The 20,667-nt window shown below is 47.3% G+C and overlaps 1 protein-coding gene across 1 annotated transcript in view; it reads right to left on the bottom strand.

Moving 5' to 3' along the window:
• ITGA10 (integrin subunit alpha 10) overlaps positions 1 to 20,667 on the bottom strand; it is a 610,846-nt gene that overhangs the window by 266,165 nt on the left and 324,014 nt on the right. Inside the window, exon 7 of the mRNA XM_069652761.1 lies at positions 13,696 to 13,844. Within this exon, the coding sequence (XP_069508862.1) occupies positions 13,696 to 13,844 (149 nt within the window). The remainder of the gene's footprint in view (positions 1 to 13,695; positions 13,845 to 20,667) is intronic.

Genomic DNA, 20,667 nt, shown 5'->3' with positions numbered 1-20,667 from the left:
CCCCTGTGGCTGTGTGAAAAGGACTACTCAAGGCCAGGCATGAGGGCATGTGTGTGCCTGGATTCTGCTTGGCCTCTCTGTGGCCTTCGATACCTGATGTAGGCTGCAGGTTCTCCAAGTTTCCCACATATCGCTGCCCAGTAATACCCCCTCTTCAGACTTCTTACATTCGAGCAATGGTGCTTAATGCATGGCCCTGCAGGCCAACAAGTTTCATGGCCAAGTGACGACTGGCTTAACGCCAGTTCTCTCATTCGCTCTCGGTCTCTCTTCCTCTCTATTTGTCTCTCTCCTCTTATCGGCCCTCTCTGTCTCCTCTCTCCCTCACCCTTTCTCTCTCCTCCCTCTCTCTTTTCATCTCTCCCTCACCCTCTTTATCTCTCTCCCTTATGCTCTCCTCTTACCCTCTGTCATGTCAGGTGTGTGATCCGGGTTTTGTCTTTGCATGCTGATACATGCAGTTGTATTTTTATTTGAAAACAGGATTTCAGGTCCATAATACAAATACATCAAAGTGGTGATGCGTTGCAAGGCATCCCGTTACACACGTTACAGTAAAAGAAAAATGGAATTATTAACCCAAAGTACACCTCTACCCACTTTTTTCTCAGATTCACGCGCCGACCCCCCACCATCTGCTCACCTCTGAAAACACTCCTATTTTAGATGATTGAATCATGTCTCCAGCTCTGTCTTGAGAATACTAACCCCAATATGCCCTTGAGTGGATGCGCGCTCTGCAATTCTTTTTATAACCTGACATCCCCCGTGGACAGTCGGGCCCACTGCATAAAACTTGTGTGGTACATTCGGCTCTCCAGCTGTGCAGTTGTGCACAGTTGCACACCCCTTAATAAGAGGGAAAATTAGGGATTCAATTGTGAGATGTGGATGAGTAAACGCTGCTTCCACCATTCCACTCTATGGCGGAGCTAAGAGAGATGTTTGAGTGAATGGAAAATTTCATTCGCAAAATGTTTCGATTAGAATGAAGTGTTCTAATAAAACGTCTGAAACAAAATGCGGCTAAATGCGGTTAGGACAGGAGACAGGTATTTGGGGTTCACGTCCTTAGATGGGCTAAACAATCCCTTTTCAGCTGAGAGTTCTCAAGGTGCTCAGAGGTTTGGCTGCTACACATCTGACTCCAGTTGCAGCTTTTGGAAGCCCATTGAGAACCCAAAAGCAGCGTTACAGGCAGCCCAGGGGAAAGGCTATCCTATTATCTGCCCACACCAGAGTTATGGGCCTGTGCTAAAGCCCAGGGTGCAAGACGAGGGACAGTAACACCTATCACAGCCCTAACCCCAGAGATAAAATGGCATTATATTATAGAAAAAATCACAGAAACACCTTAGAAAGAAAAGAAAACAGTTGGAAGAGATGGTTGGAAGCTTGGAGTAGGTGTTGTCCACATTGAGTTGGCTAAAGGAGACACTGCGCATTCAGTTGGGAGAGGAAAAGGTAGGTCCTATAATAGAGGTTAAGGCCCTCTGCTGACCTATTGTTTACAGTGGCCCTCCAAAGTATCAACGTTATTATTATTAGTGCCCAGGGGGCAATGCCAGACATTTGTTGCCTGGAAAGCTTGACTTCATAGCCACGAAAAGTGCCAGGGCTTGTAAGGTGGGCTAAGGGCACCTAATTCATTCATTCATTTTGACAGTTTTATAGCGCTTTTCAGCATAATTATGGTCCCAATGCGCTATTGGTTGAACACTCTTGGAGGGACCAACGTCCAAATTATGGGAACATTGGGAGGTGCTATTATGCGTGTGTGCATTTCAGCCATTAAAGTTATTAGATGGTGGCCAATACCCTGCCAGACACCCATGTCTGAATGGCATGTGGATGGGCGGAAGGAGGTATACTATGAACTAAGCAGGAGGGGTTGTGTTTAAGTGGATAGAAATGTGAGTAGCTACAGTTCATATTTTTTGTCGTGAAATAAAGCTTCCTTCTTATGGCAGAGGTGGTGTGCAATAGTGTTTGTGCTATATGTGAGTGCAGAGGGGTGTGAGAGTAAGGCTGTGCCTTCGGCCAAGTTACAAAGGTGCGGAGTGCGAGAGGAAAAAATGAGTTAGCTGTACAAACAACAATGCCTACCTGTTAGATTCCACCGATGTACGAAGAGCAGTGCTTAATCTCTCATAAGATCTAAATGCAATAAATATATAAATAAATAATGGGTAGCTTTGCCATCCTTTCTGCCCATGCTAAGGGTTTTAGCACCCCCTGATGTGGTCTGGGGTAGCAGTGAAAGAGGAACAGCCAGCCAGGAGGGACAAAGCCATTGTAACTGTTCAGTGGCACCGAGAAGCTGCAATGGCCGTAAAGGTGCTCAGAGGGAGAGTAGAGAGCTCTGTGCAAGCAACCGGGGTGCCTAACAGAGGCAGTGTGGGAGTCCACAGGAGAGTAGTGTGGTAGGTGACAGTCTGAAGAGAACGTGGTGTGCAGCAGGCCACAGGAAGACCACATTCTGGGCACTTTCGGAGATTAGTGCCCAGGATACAGCCTTTTTTTTGGCTGGGCCACACCCAACATTCTATCAATGGAGTTAATTATTCATAAAAGCCCTCAGAGGGGGACATTGGCAGGATTGAGGTGTCGACTAACAGTCTTGATGGAAGCGAGGGCCGTTATGGAGCACTAAGGACACCTAAGGCCCTGCAATGACGCCCAATAGGGGCTGGAATGCGTTTAGTACCAGTTGAGGTGCTAATCCTACCACTCACAACACAAATCACAAAAGAGATTGCACATTTTCCAGATTAGTGAGGGGAAAGCCACCCTGAATACTTAGGCCACCACACACTTGCCGACAGAAAAACATGGCTGTGTCAGGTGCGAGGAGTGGATGCGGCGGCCCCAAAGAGAAAGTAAAAAATGAGCGAGGTACTGGGTGGCGGAGGAGATGAGGAAGACTACATTCAAGGGATCTCGAAATTCCAAGGCAAAGTAACAGGGATTTGTGCCTGTAATTATTATTATTATTACGGTATTCATGAGCACGGGCCTAGCTCCGAGAAGCAACGGAGCGCTATACAGAGGTATACAACAATACAGATACATAACGGAGAGTTTTACAGATCTATACAACAGTACAGATAAACAGCGGGCGGTGGGATACAGAGGTATACAACAATACAGATACACAACGGAGCGCTTTACAGAGGTATACAACAGTACACATGCATAACGGAGCGCTTTACAGAGGTATATAACAGTACAGATGCATAACGGAGAGCTTTACAGATGTATACAACAGTGCAGATATACAGCAGGGGGGATACAGAGGGGCAGAGAGGAGGGGTGCAGGGGAGAAGAGGGGCGGGGGCGGGCAGTGGCTAGCGAGTCAGGTGGTGTGAGGGGCGATGTGATGGCCTAGGTGTTGAGGCAGAGATATTTCTTGAAGAGGTGGGTCTTGAGTTCTTTTCTGAATAGTAGGAGCTTGGGGGTGAGTCTGATGCTGATGAGGAGGAGGTAAGCCTGTAATTTCTCAATCCTGATTGGCTGAGCCAGTCTGAAAGTTCTGAAAAGGCTGCTTAGGGAGGGCAAAAGGCACCTAATGTTTGGCATTGCTCCACCCGCAGGGCGCTAAGGCTGTTAGCACCTGTGGTGGGGGACAATGGAGCCCAAAAATCAGAGGAACATGAAAATGACAGGCCGCGCCGTCCACTGTGAGCGGTGATGTTATGGTGACACACGCTGTGGGCGGTTGGCCGAGTGAGTCAGCGGGGAAGATGCTAGTGAGGCCCTGGTGGCCACCTGAGTCAAAAAGTGGTAGGTTGGGTGGCTGAGGCAAGAAGGAGATGAGGGTGGAGCAGACCACAGAAGAGAGCCTGGAGGCAGCACAAAGGGGTGGGGAGGTGGCAGTGGGAGGGGGCTGGCAGCCGGAGAGAAGGTTGTAAATGCTCGGAAGATGGAATTCTATTACAGGCACTATCAGAGATTACTGCCCAGTATTAAGCCATCCAGATTGGCTGAGCCAACTACAATGATCTCCAAAGGGTGCTAACATTGCTGTTGCTGTACAATTTCATTATTACAGAAAGCACTTTGCGAGTATGCAACAGTGCTCAACTGTACGTACTGGGGGAGCAAATGCCTTTGAAGTCCTTCTCTTGGACCACCATGAGCTGTAAACCATATGAAATACAGGAAATGCGTAGGTCTCTAGCTGGGCGCAGTGGTAGTCATTTTATGAAACCTCTACGATCGTCCTTACAATGCGCTTTCCTGTCTAATGGTGGATATGCTCATATTTGCTAATATAATCTGCCTGAGAAGGTAAACGCGACACTCTGCCCTCGTTCTCCCCTTCCTGACCCTGCTCCTTCCCGCTTCCTGATCCACCCCCTCCCGCCTCCCAACCCGCCCATCGTGCCGTGATTGGTCCGGCAAGGCCTTGATTAAAAGAAAACCCCACTGCAACACCCGTGGCCCCCTTTGCTCACAGAGGCCATCTGGGTGAGTGTTTCCTGGCACTGTGTGCCATTTTGCTAATATAATCTGCCTGAGAAGGCAAACGCGACCCTCTGCCCTCGTTCTCCCCTTCCTGACCCTTGTTCCTTCCCGCTTCCTGATCCGCCCCCTCCCGCCTCCCAACCCGCCCATCATGCCTGCGGTGAGTGTTTGTGCCTGCTAAAACACTCTTAGGCCTAATTCCTGGTGCCCACAGACCCTTCTGCTCGTGGCCCCAGCCCGCTTCCACCCCGCTTCCACCCTGTACAGCCCTCCCTCCTGCCAGACCGTCTCCCTTCCGTGTTTGTCCCTCCTCCCGCCTCCCGCCACCCCTGAATGACCGGCCCTGATTGGTGCAGAAGAGAAGCTCCCTGTTTCTTTGCCGGTCCTCCCAAGGCAGCCCTCTGCCTGGCAGCCCATCGGCTAAGGACCCGAGGCAAAGGACGGCTCATACAGTGGATGGCTCCAGATCGTATCTGCAGGTATCCGCAGGAGAAGTAAGAAGCCAACAACAAGTAAGTGTGGCAAGGGCGAGGCCAGAAGCAACTACTTCAGGCCATACTACCCTACCACTCATCTAACAAAACATTTAAATTCATTATTTCTGCAGTATATTTGAATTTGGAAACCCTGTCCTAAACATGTGAAAGTTGCATTTAGAAGTGTACCCAATAGCCTATGTATATATTTAGAAGTTGTGCCAAATAGCCTCTCTGAGAAAAAAGTTGCATTTAGAAGTTGTCCCCAATAACCTGTCTGAGAAAAAAGTTGCATTTAGAAGTTGTCCCCAATAACCTGTCTGAGAAAAGATACATTTAGAAGTGTACCCAATAGCCTATGTGTGTATTTAAAAGTTGTGCCCAATAGCCTCTCTGAGAAAAAAGTTGCATTTAGAAGTTGTGCCCAATAGCCTCTCTGAGAAAAAAGTTGCATTTAGAAGTTGTGCCCAATAGCCTCTCTGAGAAAAAGTTGCATTTAGAAGTTGTGCCCAATAGCCTGTCTGAGAAAAGTTACATTTAGAAGTGTACCCAATAGCCTATGTGTGTATTTAGAAGTTGTGCCCAATAGCCTCTCTGAGAAAAGTTGCATTTAGAAGTTGTGCCCAATAGCCTCTCTGAGAAAAAAGTGCATTTAGAAGTGTACCCAATAGCCAATGTGTGTATTTAGAAGTTGTGCCCAATAGCCTCTCTGAGAAACGTTGCATTCAGAAGTTCTGCCCAATAGCCTCTCTGAGAAAAGTTGCATTTAGAAGTGTACCCAATAGCCTATGTATGTATTTAGAAGTTGTGCCCAATAGCCTCTCTGAGAAAAAAGTTGCATTTAGAAGTGTACCCAATAGCCTATGTGTGTACTTAGAAGTTGTGCCCAATAGCCTCTCTGAGAAAAAAGTTGCATTTAGAAGTGTACCCAATAGCCAATGTGTGTATTTAGAAGTTGTGCCCAATAGCCTCTCTGAGAAAAGTTGCATTTAGAAGATGTCCCCAATAGCCTGTCTGAGAAAAGTTACATTTAGAAGTGTACCCAATAGCCTATGTGTGTACCTAGAAGTTGTGCCCAATAGCCTCTCTGAGAAAAAAGTTGCATTTAGAAGTTGTGCCCAATAGCCTCTCTGAGAAAAAAGTTGCATTTAGAAGTGTACCCAATAGCCAGTGTATTTAGAAGTTGTGCCCAATAGCCTCTCTGAGAAAGAAAATGCATTTAGAAGTGTACCCAATAGCCTATGTATGTATTTAGAAGTTGTGCCCAATAGCCTCTCAGAGAAAAGTTGCATCTAGAAGTGCATTCAGAAGTGTCCTGATAGCCTCTCAGAGAAAAGTTGCATTTAGAAGTTATGCCCAATAGCCTCTCTGAGAAAAAAGTTGCATTTAGAAGTGTACCCAATAGCCTATGTATGTATTTAGAAGTTGTGCCCAATAGCCTCTCAGAGAAAAGTTGCATCTAGAAGTGCATTCAGAAGTGTCCTGATAGCCTCTCACAGAAAAGTTGCATTTAGAAGTTGTGCCCAATTAGCTCTCTGAGAAATGTTAAATTTAGAATTATACCCAATATCCTAATAGTCTAATATCATCTGTACAATGTAGAATCTCGAACTGTGCCGGATAGTCTAAAATCCCTTTTAAACAAAACTGAATCTAGAGGTAGACCTAATACCACCTCCTGTGTACAATCAAATCTAGAAGTGTGCCTAATAGTACCTAATACCCTAGAAGTGTAATAATACCCTAATATCATCTCTGTGTACAGTTGAAGCTAGAAGTGCACCTAATAGTCTAATATCATCTCTGTGCAAATTGAACTTGGAAGTGTGCCAAATAGCGGGCCTCTACTGAACTTAGAACTACAATTAGTTGCGACATTCAACTTCTCCTTAAATAGCTTACCTATCTTCCAGCTTACTTGAAGAATGCTAGCTTTCTAGAAGAAAGTCTACCAACATCATAGCAGTGCTGTAGCTACAACTAAATAGACTGCCTAACCAGCATATCCTAGGGTCTAGCTACACCTCAAAACGGCCTAATATCTGCAAACTACTACAACCCTGAAACCAAGACTACTCACAGCCAGTGACATAGTCTAACATATAAAATCCAATAAACTTAAGGTTCAACTGAAATCACACCTAACAGCTCGTACTAAGCATGAGTGCACCCACTCCGGCAGTGCCTGTCGGAAACGACCACTGTGGACCGCCCTCACTTTCTGGTGTCCCAGCCGTCCTGTACCCCCCTTCCCAAATCACCCCACCCTCCTTTGCACTCCCTACCATTCCCCTATCCAAACACCAAGCCAGAGGGGCACGATGGCGAACCACCCACCCTAAGACCACTCCTTCCCCGAACCTCACCACCGGCCAGTCCACGTTAACCATGCCCGCTCCCCTCACTATCACAGCGGGCACACCTTGCCCTGCAAGCATCCACCCCCGCCCTCCCCACAAACCCCCACCACTTTCCCCCCGAACACACCCTTTCCTGTCCCTAAAAACTGCACGCCTAGCCCTAGCAAGAACCAAAGCTGCATCCCTCTCCCCCTCGGACACGCCCTCCCTCTCTCAAACTCCAATCGCAACAAAGAAACTAAAAGGGAATCGCACCTGGTCCCCCTCAATCTGTCAGCACTCCTCGCCTCCCTTGTCTCGACCCTCCTCCACTTTCGCCCAATCAACTCCGTCCCCCGTAGCTTCACCTTTTCTGAAACCAACCTCCCTCGACTTCTCATCAACTGAAATGGATACTCCTAACTGCCCACACCCCACCCTCAATTCCCCCGAGTCAAACCCGATCACCCGAACACATGCAGCCCCCCAATCCCGCCCAAAGCCCGCCAATTCTTCTGCTCGCCCACTATTCCCACAGATCATCACCCACCCTCTCCCTCTCCAGCTTCCTCTCTCCCCGCCACTACCTCCTTCCGCTGCAGCCACGAGACCAACCTCGTCTGTCGATGTGAACTGCATCCTATTTAATGCCTGTTCCGTAGCAAAAAACAGATTCTCCATCAATGACCTCCTCGCCTCTGAAAAACCAGACCTGGTCTTCATCACCGAAACTTGGTTCTCTGACGACTTCGCTCCAATCGCCAGTGAAGCCTTTCCCCCTGACTACTCCCTCATACCACTGAACCATCCCTCTAGAGGAGGGGGAGTAGCATTCGTCTTCAAGTCTCTCTTCCACGCCTCAATCAGCGACAACCAACCTTCCATTCCTTCCTGCAAATCACTCCTCGTTAAACTATCCTTCTCACCGTTGCTCTCACACAGCTTCCTAATAATCTACAGGCCCCCAGGCTACGATAGACAATTCGCAAACAATCTCTGCGACTCAATTGCCACCCTTCAACTAAACCATCCCAACCTCACCCTTCTTGGAGATTTCAACATATGGCTCGACATCCCCACCAACCCGATGATACACTCCCTTGTTGACGGTTTAGACGCAATTAACTTCCAACCCCACTTAAATGGCCCGACTCACTATAAAGGACACACTCTTGATGCCATCTTCAGCTTCAGCACCCTGATTCATTTCTGGTCCGATCACTTCATTCTCTCTTTCGTCATTCGCTCACCCGTCCCCATTCCCGTACTCAAATCTGAACCACCTAATCTACGCAAATGCTGGAAAAAACTAATAATCGTCCCGGACCTAGCCGACGCACTCCTCCAATCTCCACCACCTACCAGCCAACTCATTGAACAACTAACCCCTGATGCCTTTGACTCATGGCTCAACGCATCTCTGATGCAGCTCACACCCCCTTGCAAACCATCAACCCGCCGTGGCCTTTTCCCCAGATGGTTCACTCCTGAGCTGAAGACCACTAAACAACTATATAAATACCTAGAACGCAAATGGCAGAAAGACAAAACCATGGAGAACAGGGCCACCTTGGCCCGGCACCTCTATCAGTACAAGGCCGAAATCCGGAAAGCAAAAAAAGCCCACTACAACTCCCGAATACTAAACTGCAAAAACCCAAGCACGGAACTCCACAAAATCATCTCTGAATTCACCAAACCGGCTTGCACCACGACCGTCCCAACCCACTCACAATCCCTGTGCGACTCACTCTCCCTCCACTTTTACACCACGGCTCTCGAAAGAACAAATACTCTAGCCACCAAACTGGCTCTCTTATATCCACCAGGCAATTCTCCCCCCATAGCGGCCAGCCCACCAGCTGCGACCACTATACAACCAACGTTCGAATCCTTTAGTCCAATATCACCAGAGCAATTTCTCAAACTTCTATCTGCCCGCAAACCATCTGGCTCCCCGCTGGACCCTTGTTCGGCCACAACCCTCAAAGAAATTTTTGCTTCCACCTGCGCAGGAGAACACGCAAGATCCATCATAAATACCTCCCTTTCCTCTGGTATCTTTCCCGACGCATTCAAACAGTGCATGTCAAACCACTAGTTAAAAAACCTTCCCTTGACCCTCTACAGCCCAAAAACTACCGCCCCATCTCGAACACCAGATTCCTTGCCAAACTCATTGACAGAACCGCCTACTCCCAACTAAATGCCTTTGTCGAAGCCAACAATCTCCTAGACCCTGCACAATCAGGTTTAAGAGCCCGTCACGGAACCGAAACCACCCTAACCTCAATCTGGGATGACCTTAAAATGACAGCAGACTCCGCGGGATGCGCTGCACTAATCTTTCTTGGCTCTTAAATGGATAGTTTCATTCCTCAAAGATAGGTACCAAATAAGGATACTCTCCACCTATACCTCCCAAGCCCGACCAGTCGACACGGGAGTCCCACAAGGAGCATGCCTATCTGCCCTGCTGTTCAATCTCTACTTGATCACCCTCCCTCCAATAGTTCGTTCACACAACATCCTGTGTTACAACTAAGCCGACGACAATCAACTAATTCTGAAACGAATGAACTCAAATCCCAGTTCCCAACCTGACCTGGCCTCCTGCCTCCTCGACATAGAACTCTGGATGACCCAAAGCCACCTCTTGTTAAACCCCTCCAAAACGGAAATCATGGTATGTGGCAACTCCGAGCTTCTCCCGCAAACACTACCCTGGCCATCGCCATGGGCAGCTCACCGAGCCCCTGCAACTCAGTGAAAAATCTTGGGTGCATCCTTGATTCTGACCTAACACTCTCGCGCCAAGTCAACAACGTCTCAAAATCATGCCACTACCACCTTAAAACCCTTAGGCGCATCTTTCCACATCTCTCCTTTCCTAACAGACTCTCTGCGGTCCAATCAATAGTTATGTCAAGACTGGACTATGCAAACCCCCTATACCTCGGAATCCACGCGTACCAACTGAATAAACTCCGAAGGGCACAAAACGCGGCGGCCAAATTGCTACTTGCGCTCGGCCCAAGAGACCACATCTCCCCATCCCTTAAGACGCTGCATTGGCTTCCAGTAGCCCAAAGGGTGACTTTCAAAACCCTATGCATCTCCCATCGAGCACTGCATAAAATCGGACCTCAATATCTTCAAGACAAACTAAAACCCTATCACCCCCCTTGCACCCTAAGATCAAGCTCAGCCGGCCTCCTAGTCATTCCTAACACAAACTCAGTCAGATTAGGCGGATCAGCATTCTCAGCCTGGCCCCCACCCTGTGGAACTCACTCCCACCCCACATCCGCCAAACTGAGGATTTAACATCTTTCCGCAAACTGCTGAAAACCTGGCTCTTCCCCTAAAAGCCAACCGGTAACCAAACTAACCCAAACAGACAATCAGCATCTCAACGACACCAACCCAACAAACTACCTGAGGCGAGAAATTGACAGCTAATGTCCCGGAATATAACCTAGAAAGACAAACTGAATCAAACGAATAATGTAGTTCAAAACAGTGAAGCGGATAATAAGAATAAATCATAGTGAAACTGTAATGAGATGTAAACTGCTGAAACACACATAATGCATGAAGAGGGAACGAAATGAATGGCGTAGATGAAATAGTTAGAATAGATGAAGCCCGTTGAACAGATGAATGCACTGAGTGAAAGAATGCATGAGTGGAAGAACTGATGACTATATAGATTAAATAAGTGTGTAAATTGAATGAGTATGTACATCGGATAAGTGTATAGAATGAACAAACTTGTTAAGCGTTTGAGTGTGTAGAGTGGTTGAGTATAAACAGTTGAATGCACTGAATGGAATAATGCATGAGTGGAAGAACAGAGGACTACATAGATCGAATGAGTGTGTAAATTGAATGAGTTTGTAGATCGGATGAAGTTATAGAATGGATGAACATGTTAAGCGGATGGGCGTCTGGAGTGGTTGGGTGTGAAGAGCGGACGAGCGTGTATGGCGGATGAGTGCATAATTACAGAGAAGCGGATGTAGAACTGATGAATGTACAGAACGCATGAGTGTCTAAAGTGAGGGAGCGTGTAGACAGGGGGAGAGTGTAGAGTGGGGGAGCGTGTAGAGTCGGGGAACCTATAGAATGGGAGAGCGTGTACAGCGAGGGAGCGTGTAGAGCAGAGGAGCGTGTAGAGCGGAAGAGCGTATAGAGCGGAAGAGCATGTAGAGCGGAAGAGCGTGTAGAGCGGAAGAGTGTGTAGAGCGGAAGAGTGTGTAGAGCGGAAGAGTGTGTAGAGCGGAAGAGTGTGTAGAGCGGAAGAGTGTGTAGAGCGGAAGAGTGTGTGGAGCGGAAGAGTGTGTGGAGCGGAAGAGTGTGTGGAGCGGAAGAGTGTGTGGAGCGGAAGAGTGTGTGGAGCGGAAGAGTGTGTGGAGCGGAAGAGTGTGTGGAGCGGAAGAGAGCGTGGAGCGGAAGAGTGTGTAGAGGGGACAAGGTCATAGAGCAGACGAGGTCACAGAGCAGACGAGGTCACAGAGCAGACGAGGTCACAGAGCGAACGAGGTCACAGAGCGAACGAGGCTACAGAGCGGATGAATTTATAGACCAAGATTACTACATATTACCGAATGACTCTAAGGGACTGATGAATGCTTATTAATGTTGAACGCAGGGAAAGCACGAAAGCATAGAGCGTATGGGTGCTTAGAGCGGATGAGTGTGCGGAGCGGATGGTGCGGGGAGCAGATGAGCTGAATGCGTGGAAAGCACAAATGCATTAAGCGGATGAGTACGGGGAGTGGATGAGTACGGGGAGTGGATGAGTACGAGGAGTAGATGAGTAAAGAGATTTGATGATTACGGGAGCGGATGAGTACGGGGAGCGGATGAATACCGGGAGCGGATGAATACGAGGAACTGATGAGCGCCGGGTGCGGATGAATGAAGTGAGCGAATGAGTGCGGGGAGTGGACGAGTTGAATGCGTGGAAAGCACAAGTGCATTGAGCAGATGAGTACATAGAGCAGATGAGTGCATAGAGCAAAGAAGTGAGGAGAGCTGATGAGTGAGGAAACAGATGAGTGCAGGGGAGCGGACGAGTTGAATGCGTGGAAAGCACGAGTGCATTGAGCAGATGAGTACATAGAGCGGATGAGTGCATAGAGCGGAGAAGTGAGGAGAGCTGATGAGTGAGGAAACAGATGAGTGCAGGGGAGCTGATGGGTGCAGGGAGCTGATGGGTGCGGGGAGCTGGTGAGTGCGGCGAGTAGATGAGTGCCGGGAACGCATGAGTGCGGGAGAGAGCGAATGCAGGGAGCGGGTGACTGCGTAGGGTGGATGAATACGAAATGCAGGGGCAAACAGGACTGCATGCGTGGGGCAGACAGGAGTGCATGCATGGGGCAGACAGGAGCGCGCGCGGCCGACGAGCAGAACGGAGTGTGTAGCACAGACGGAGTGTGTGCGCATTGAATGAATAAAAGTACATAGAACGGTCTGGAGCGCATAGAACTGCGCGACGTACATAGTGTGGTCTGAAATGCAGGTAACGTTTGAAAGAGCATCTAACCCACCATATCACACCCCACGCTTACTCTCTTCTTTACACCACCACTCAACTAGAACACAGAGATACTGTGACACCATTCGGTATAACTGTTCTCACACTAACATCTCCCGCTCACTCCCCATCATTCTAAGTAAACACTGCTGGTTACACACCCCCCAGCCAGGCGTTCTCCTCAGGCCTAATGCAGCCACAGTCGGTCTGGATAAATCCTGCCAGAACGAACACATACCCCTGATCTCAACCATCACACCTACCACTAAGAATCAGCTTTTTCACGAATACCACACCAGCTGCACACATACCCGATGCGCACACGCACCGTTGACTCTCCCTACTCTCTCTACTGACCTGAACTTCGGTTCCCAAGGGCGTTCAACCTACCAGCGCCTTCAGACCATACCAATGGTATATAAGGCGCTATATAAATGCAAAATAACATAACATAACTTATTATGGTGTGTGGCCCTCACAGAAGCCTTCTGACTCACCGCCCAGTGAAGAGGGTTCCCAAATAAATCATGACCATAGCTCACTATGGATGCTCTGCCAGCCCTGGGAGCACTGGCTATGGGGCAATGAGACCATCTGCAGTGCCAGGAGCATGCGTGTGCATGGAGATGTCTTATTGGCCAGGTCCAGTTCTCTTTGAACTTCCAGCCACAGCAGTTCACCACTAGACTGGCCTACATCAAGAGCGGTTTTCACCAAAGCTATTCCGTCTTCCACTTGAGTACCTCAGCACCATCTTGGGTCCAAAATGGAGGATGCCCGGCAGGTCGGGACTAGATGCCCAATGAAATAACACAAAAAGTGTAAACCGAGACCCCAACACCATCCCACAGGTTCTACACGACTCACGTACCAGGCGATCTGGATAGCGTAGGCAGTGCGCGTCTCGCGGCCCTCTTGGCGGCTGATGTTCTTGGCCGCCTCGATCACTTCCTCCGAGGTTTGATAATCTTTGAGGGACCACTCGTGGATAGCAACCTCTCCATACTGCAATACCCCCACCTGGTGAAAGACAGAGAGAGAGACTATTTACCTGGGCAAGAGTACAGTCCTCTAATGGACTCTTGTGGCCAATGAGGCCTTCTGCCATCTGGCACCTCCTATCGCTGCAGCGGACGTGTCCAAGCTTATAAGGTATCCTCTTTCCTATGTAGTTGCATCAGTGTGCAATGTAGGAGAAACCATAGCATAGCAAGATATACATTAGTGGTTCTTTGTGTTCTCTGAAAAGCAAATAAGACTCAGATTCGATGTTTTCCTTGCTTAGAAACTACAAACTGTGCAGCAAAAGGAACACATAGACATGCTTATACTTATAAGAAAGGCCCTCTGGCCTTCAGTGGGACAATATGGTGACTTTCATTTCCACAAATGCACTTTTTTAAAGACTATTATTATGGCATTTATTGAGCGCGGGCCTAGCTTTGGGAAGCAACAGGGCACCTTACAATCAGATTGGGAAGAGCATAGTGAGGGAAGCAGAGAAAAAGGGAGCGGGTGAGATAACAACAGGGGAGGCCAGGCAATTGGCAGCAAGGGACCTACAAGCAACCAGAGGAGGACACAGTGGGGAGCAGACCACGGAGTCTCCGGTAGAGTGCAGGGTGTGGGGACCTAGGTGTTAGGGAGGAACGATTTCCTGAAGAGGAGGGTCTTGTACTCTTTCGTGAACTGTAGAAGCAATGGGGCGAGTCTGATGAGGACAGGGAGGAGGTGCCACATGTCTTGGGGCACAGACAGAGAAGGCCTGTCTTCTGGTTCTTCCCTTCCTGCACTGGCAGAGTTCAAATCTGCACATGTCCTTACTTCTGGTGGATTGCAGGCCTCCAGAGATGCTGAGATTCACAATGAGGAAGCATGGGGACTTTAGGGTGACAGCCTTATAGATTATGCGACAGGATTTGAAGACGAAAAGTTTTAGCGCAGCAGAGTTTCCATGCAGGGAAGTGCTTCTCGATGTCCAATATGTATGTGATAACATGTAGTCTACTCTTCAACAACATGAAACTGAACAAATCCAGTAGGTTTCCCTTTATCTTATGCCAGGAGTAGCTTTGTGTAGTAAGGTAAAGCCTTATATGCTCATGTGCAAACCTGTTTGATAGATTTAGCAGTCCGCCGGCAGGGTAAAGAACAATAATCCAATTACAGACATTATTTTTCCAGATACAGCCTCATATACCAAGGTACAGCTCATGTGCTGCAATCATATGGCAAGCACAGCCTCCTATGTCCACATGTTGATGTAATCTGCCCGGGGAAGCCACATGGTTCCATGTTCTTTCATCGCCTGTAAATTCATTTTCGTTAGAATCCCCACATTCTAACGAAAATATTCATCGTTTTTTTTGTTTTGGGGAGGGGGGGTTATCCCCCTACCCCTTGTCCCCCCTTATATTTTAGCTATTCCCTACCACCCCAACCCCTTATCTACCCTTTCCCACCCCACCCTAAAAAATTAGATGAGCTTTTTCGTTAGAAGGTTCATGTTGAAATGGCAGGGGATGAAATTGCAGGCAATGAAAGGATGTCGTACCAGCCACATCTGGCCAAATACAGCTATAATTGACCATATCCATCCTGATATGCCCAGCTAAATTATTATCACTGCAGTTCGTGCTGTGTATCATCTCTCATTTCGACGGTGTGAAATAATAGGTGACGTTATTATGCAACCTTCAACATTGTAAGGATAAAGGATTGAGTTGGCCCTGCCAGTATTCAATCCTGTGTTCTGTAGACAGTGCCCTAAGTGGCAAGGGAAAACGAGCAGGGGCTCATCAAAGGGGCATGGCCTACTGACCCCACCAGGCAGCTCTTTGCAGAGAGCAGTTAAACGAGGAGTCTCTTGTGATTTCTGTGATCAAACTCTTCAGTTCCTTAATTGGGATATTGGGCTTTCTCTTCTCTTTGGATATCCCTCTTGGGGTTCTCTTATTAGTTCTCCTTTATTGTCTGTGGTTTGCAGCATTTCCTTGAAAGCTAACATATCTTTGTTAGGCTTTACTTGATGAGTGGTTCAATTGCCTACTTTCTCTAAGCTCTTTTCCATATATTGCTTCATCTTCAAACTTATGTTGGTTTTGAAGGAGATGTCCAGTTACTTTCCCCCTTTGCCAGGGTATTATTATCCATTCTTCTCTCATTATTTAGCTGTTCAACAGTTCTTTCTCTAAAGTTACAACACTTGCACTTCCTTTGTTTCAAGTTTAACTCTGTTTCAGACTTTCTACTGTGACGTGCTAACTGTGCGGTATAATGATTCCCTTGGGTCCTCCTGGGCCTTCCATTCTCCCGTTACCTTCGATGCGGTAAAACAACGTCTTCAGGAGCCGCCTTCATCGGAAACCATTTTTCGGTTAATGGACCGCTGACACCTTTCTCCTTCGGCATCGCTCTCCTTGCGATTTCCGGTTTCTTCATGGCACCTCGGCCCTCCATTGTGTGACCTTACACCCTGCAGCCTTCTCATGCCGGGGGTATTGGCGATGTTGCATGGACCTGCTGTCCACCACAGATTCCTGTCTGTGATTCGCCACCACCTTCTAGTGGGCTCCTGCCCTCCCTTTCTCTCGTGCTTTGGGTTCGCCTCAGCTTTGATGTACCGTATTGCAAAGTTAAGTGAATTTGAAACTCACAGGCTTCCGGGTTTCCTTTTCCTGATAGGTTGACGTAGCTTGGGGCCTTCCCCAGCTGACGTACATGGTTCGCTCTCTCTTTCCTTCTTGCTCCTCTCTCTCTGCAGGCACATTTATCCACATACTATTCTCAGTGGATTGGGCATACGGATTTAAAGGGACTTGACCTTTTTATTTCGTATTATTTTTATTGGCATTTCTTTAAACAAGAACATCGGGATTTCAACATCATCCCTTCCCCCCATCTCCCTCCCTCCTTCCCCCACATCGGTGGTATTGTCCTGCATTTCCTTCTGCTTCCACTCTTCGTGTTTTGACTCATCCCGTAACATGTCCAGGATGTGGATTTTGTGCGGGCACCACTGCAGCATATAGTCGCTTTGTAGGTAGTCTATCACCTCTCCCCAGTCCGTTATACATTTTTGTCTGGCTCCTTGTCTGTTATAAGTTATTCTCTCCATCGCTACTAATGTCCAAATTCTGTGTAGCCATTCTTGGTTGAATGGGAGTATTTTCTGTTTACATTTCTGTGCGATTGCTTGCCATGCCGCCGTGAGGAATCCCATAAAATTTCTCTTCTGTGTCTTTGTTAGAGTCCTGTCTTGGGGATTCCACATGCCACACATCCACACCTCTTCCCCTAGTATTTCCGAACTGCATTTGAGTTTTTACTTCTGTCCAGAAGTTTTGTAGTTCCGGGCAGTTCCACCAGATGTGTCTCCAATTGCCCACTTCATTGCATCCCCTCCAGCGTCTGTCTTGTGTTGTGTTGAACATTCGGTGGAGTCTTTCCGGGGTATAGTGCCATTGTATGATCATTTTCATCCATGCTTCTCTTGTCTGGATCGCCTGTGTCCACTTTGGAATTATTTGCCAGATGTATCCATTGTCCTCTCGTGATGTTCTTGCGTAGGGTAGTTTCCCATTTCTTCATGTATTGTCATTTTATTTCCTCTGTCTGGGTATTTCTGAATTTATATAGTGTGGATACAAATTTTGTTTCCCCTGTCTGTGTCATCATATATGTTTCAAATGAGGTCAGGTCTCTTGTTATTGCCTGTGTCAATCTCGGGGAAGTAAGCCAGTGATATAGTTGATCATATTGGAATCTATCCTTTTCTGTGAGGCCCAGTAGATCCTGACATTCCGTGAATGATCTTATTTGTAGCCCATTGTACATGTCTCCCACTTTCGTGCAGTCTGCATCTCTCCACTTTTGGAATGTTCCTTTCTCCGTGCCTGGGAGAAATTCCGGGTTGTCGAGTATTGGTATGAAGGGGGCTGGATCTTTTGTCAATGTTTCTCTTTTGGTCGCTCTGCCCCAAATTTCCAGGGTTGATCTCATGATCTCACTTATTCAGACGTTCTGGTGTCTGTGCTCCGGTTTGGTCCATAACAGATGCCGCGTGTTTGATCTTGCCACTGCTCTGTCCTGAGCCTCCCATATTTTTTCTGATGTGTTTGGGATCCACTCCTTCAGGACCCACATTTGGGCCGCCTCATAATACTTCCGGAAATGGGTGAGGGCCATTCCTCCTTCTTCTTTTTGCACCGTTAGTGCTTGACTTGACAATCTCTGGGTTTTGATCTGCCAGATGTATTTTGTTATTACTTTTGTAAGTGACTTGAAAAATGTCGCCAGTATTCTTATTGGGAGTGCTTGGAAGTAGTATAGTAGTCTGGGCAGTATTGTCATTTTTATGGCTGTAATTCTTCCCCATCAAGATATTGAGAGGGGGTTCCACTTTTCCAAATCTCTTTTCACTTGTTCTATTAGTTTCGTGTAATTTCCTATACAGAGGTTTTTAATTGAGTTGGTCAGTGTGACTCCTAGGTATCATATCCCTTGTTCTGCCATTTGTAGTTGTAACTCTTCCGTTTTTTCTGTATTTCTAGTGTGTTTCCGGCCAGGGCCATTACCGATGACTTTTGCCTATTTATTTTTAACCCTGATATTGTTCCGTAGTCTTCAATTTCTTGTATGAGGTGAGGTAGTGAGTTCACTGGGTCGGTTAGGGTCATCAGCATGTCATCCGCATATGCCGCCGTCTTGTGTGTCTGCCCTTCCATTTCTATGCCCTTGATGTTGGATGACGGCCTTATCTTTGCTAGCAGTGGCTCAAGAAAGATTGCATATAAGAGGGGGGACAATGGGCAACCCTGTTTGGTGCCTCTCCCTATGTTGATCTTGTTTGAGAGTTATCCGTTAACTGCAATTCTTGCTGAGGGTGAGTTGTAGTTGGCTCGTATCATGTCTATGTACGAGTTGCCCATGCCCATTTTCTTCAGTATTGCAAACAACATAGACCACTCCACACGGTCAATAGAGTTTCCGTGTAAGTTTTATAAAAGGTCGCTGTGTAGCCATCCGGGCCTGGGGCTTTATTTTAGGTAGATCTCTAATTGCTCTTGTTACCTCCTCTAGTGTTATTGGTGCAGCCAATATTGCTTTTTCTTCTGGGGTGATGGATGGTAGGGTGATCCCCCTCAAGTATATTTTCTGATCCTCCTCCTTTGTGTTGTCTGAGTTGTATAGGTTCTGATAATAGTCTGTGAATATTTCTTTTATCTCTTTGGATTTTGTCACCCTTTGTCCTTGTTCGTCTTTTAATGCTTTTATCGTATGGTTTTGTTGTTTCCCTTTCAGCTGTCTTGCCAGAAATTTGTCTGCTTTGTTCGATTTTATCGCGTACCAATGCTTTAGATGTAGGAGTTGTGTTTCCGCTCTTTTGGTTCTGATTGCTTCTAGCTGACTTTGGACGTGTCTATAGGCTCTCTTTATTTTCAGGGATCTATTGTCTGCCATTTCTCCTCTTATCTCTTCCAACTTGTTTTCTAATTTGTTTTCCCATTTTCTAGATTGCTTGTCCTTCTGTGCTTTCAGGGCTATTAGTTGTCCTCTTATCACCACTTTAAAGGCTTCCCATAGTGTAGTTTTTGAAATTTCCAGGGATTCATTTTGTTCGAAGTATTCTGTTATTTCCTCTCTAATTGTTTCTCTCGTTACCGGATCCTGTAGTGTTTCTCTTGGAAGTGTCCATCGCCAGCGGCCTGAGGATTTGCGAATCTTGGGCAGTGATATCCACTAAGGGGCATGATATGAAAGGGAGCTCTGGCCTTTTTCTACGTCTTGAATCTCCCCTAGTAGGCTCGTGGCTACCCATATGTAATCAATTCTGGAGTTCGTGCCGTGTACATGCAAGTAGTACGTAAATCCCAGGGTTGTGCCTCTGATTCTGCACCATACATCTTCTAGGGCCATTTTCTTCATCAGTACATTTAGAGATTGTGACGGTGTCCCTTGTTGCGATTGTTTGGGGTTTGAGTGGTCTACCCTCGGGTTCCATGCTATATTGAAGTCTCCTGACAGAATAACTTCTCCCACTGCGAACGGTTCCAGTTTGTTCAATGTGTCTTTTAGGAATCCCTCCTGTCCTGTGTTTGGGGCATATATGGTTGCTAATGTCAGTTGTCGATTTTCGATCTGTACTTTTGCAAAAAGGTAGCGGCCTTTTTTGTTTGGCATGGTTTCTCGTATTTGTACATTGAGTTGGTTAGCGAACACTATCAGGATGCTTTTTTTCTTCTCCTCGTCATTGGCTTGTATTATTTGATTGTAGCATCTTATTCGGGGGTGTCCTTTCCTTTTCCTCTGTATATGTGTCTCTTGTAGCATTATAATGTCGAATTTTTCTATGTGTAGGAAGTGTTCTGTTTTTTTTCTTTTTATGGGAGAGTTCAGGCCTCTGATGTTATAGGTGAGTATTTTCAGCCCCATCCTTTCTTTTGCATTTGTCGCTTACTTTGTCTCTTGCCGTGTGGTTCGCAGGTATGTCCATTGGTACCGGTGATTGAAACTTTTCCCTCTTGAACTTCCCCCACAACTCCCCCCCCCCCCTTCCGTCCTCCCTTCTCCCCCAACTTTTTCCCTGAGGAGGGCAATGGGCCCTATGGGTGCTCGGGCGGGTGGCCTTCGCTCCATGTCCTCTAACATCTCAGGTCAATGTCTTTGCAGGGAGTCCTAAACCCTGCTAGTTTTTTGTGGATTCCGAGAGTGTCTCTAGGCTTTGCCGCAATCTCATGTGACATTTGACCCTAGGCTTTCTCATCTAGCGTGCGCAAAGTCTCACGTCTATCAGTGATGTCTTCTTCTTTCTGTCTTGGGATGGTGTTATTTGCGGTCTTGG

The sequence above is a fragment of the Ambystoma mexicanum genome, chromosome 1p (assembly GCF_040938575.1).
Source record: "Ambystoma mexicanum isolate Mex_15411 chromosome 1p, UKY_AmexF1_1, whole genome shotgun sequence".
NCBI lineage: Eukaryota > Metazoa > Chordata > Amphibia > Caudata > Ambystomatidae > Ambystoma > Ambystoma mexicanum.
The sequence above is the reverse complement of the archived record's forward strand: the minus strand, read 5'-3'. Positions and strand labels throughout refer to the sequence as shown.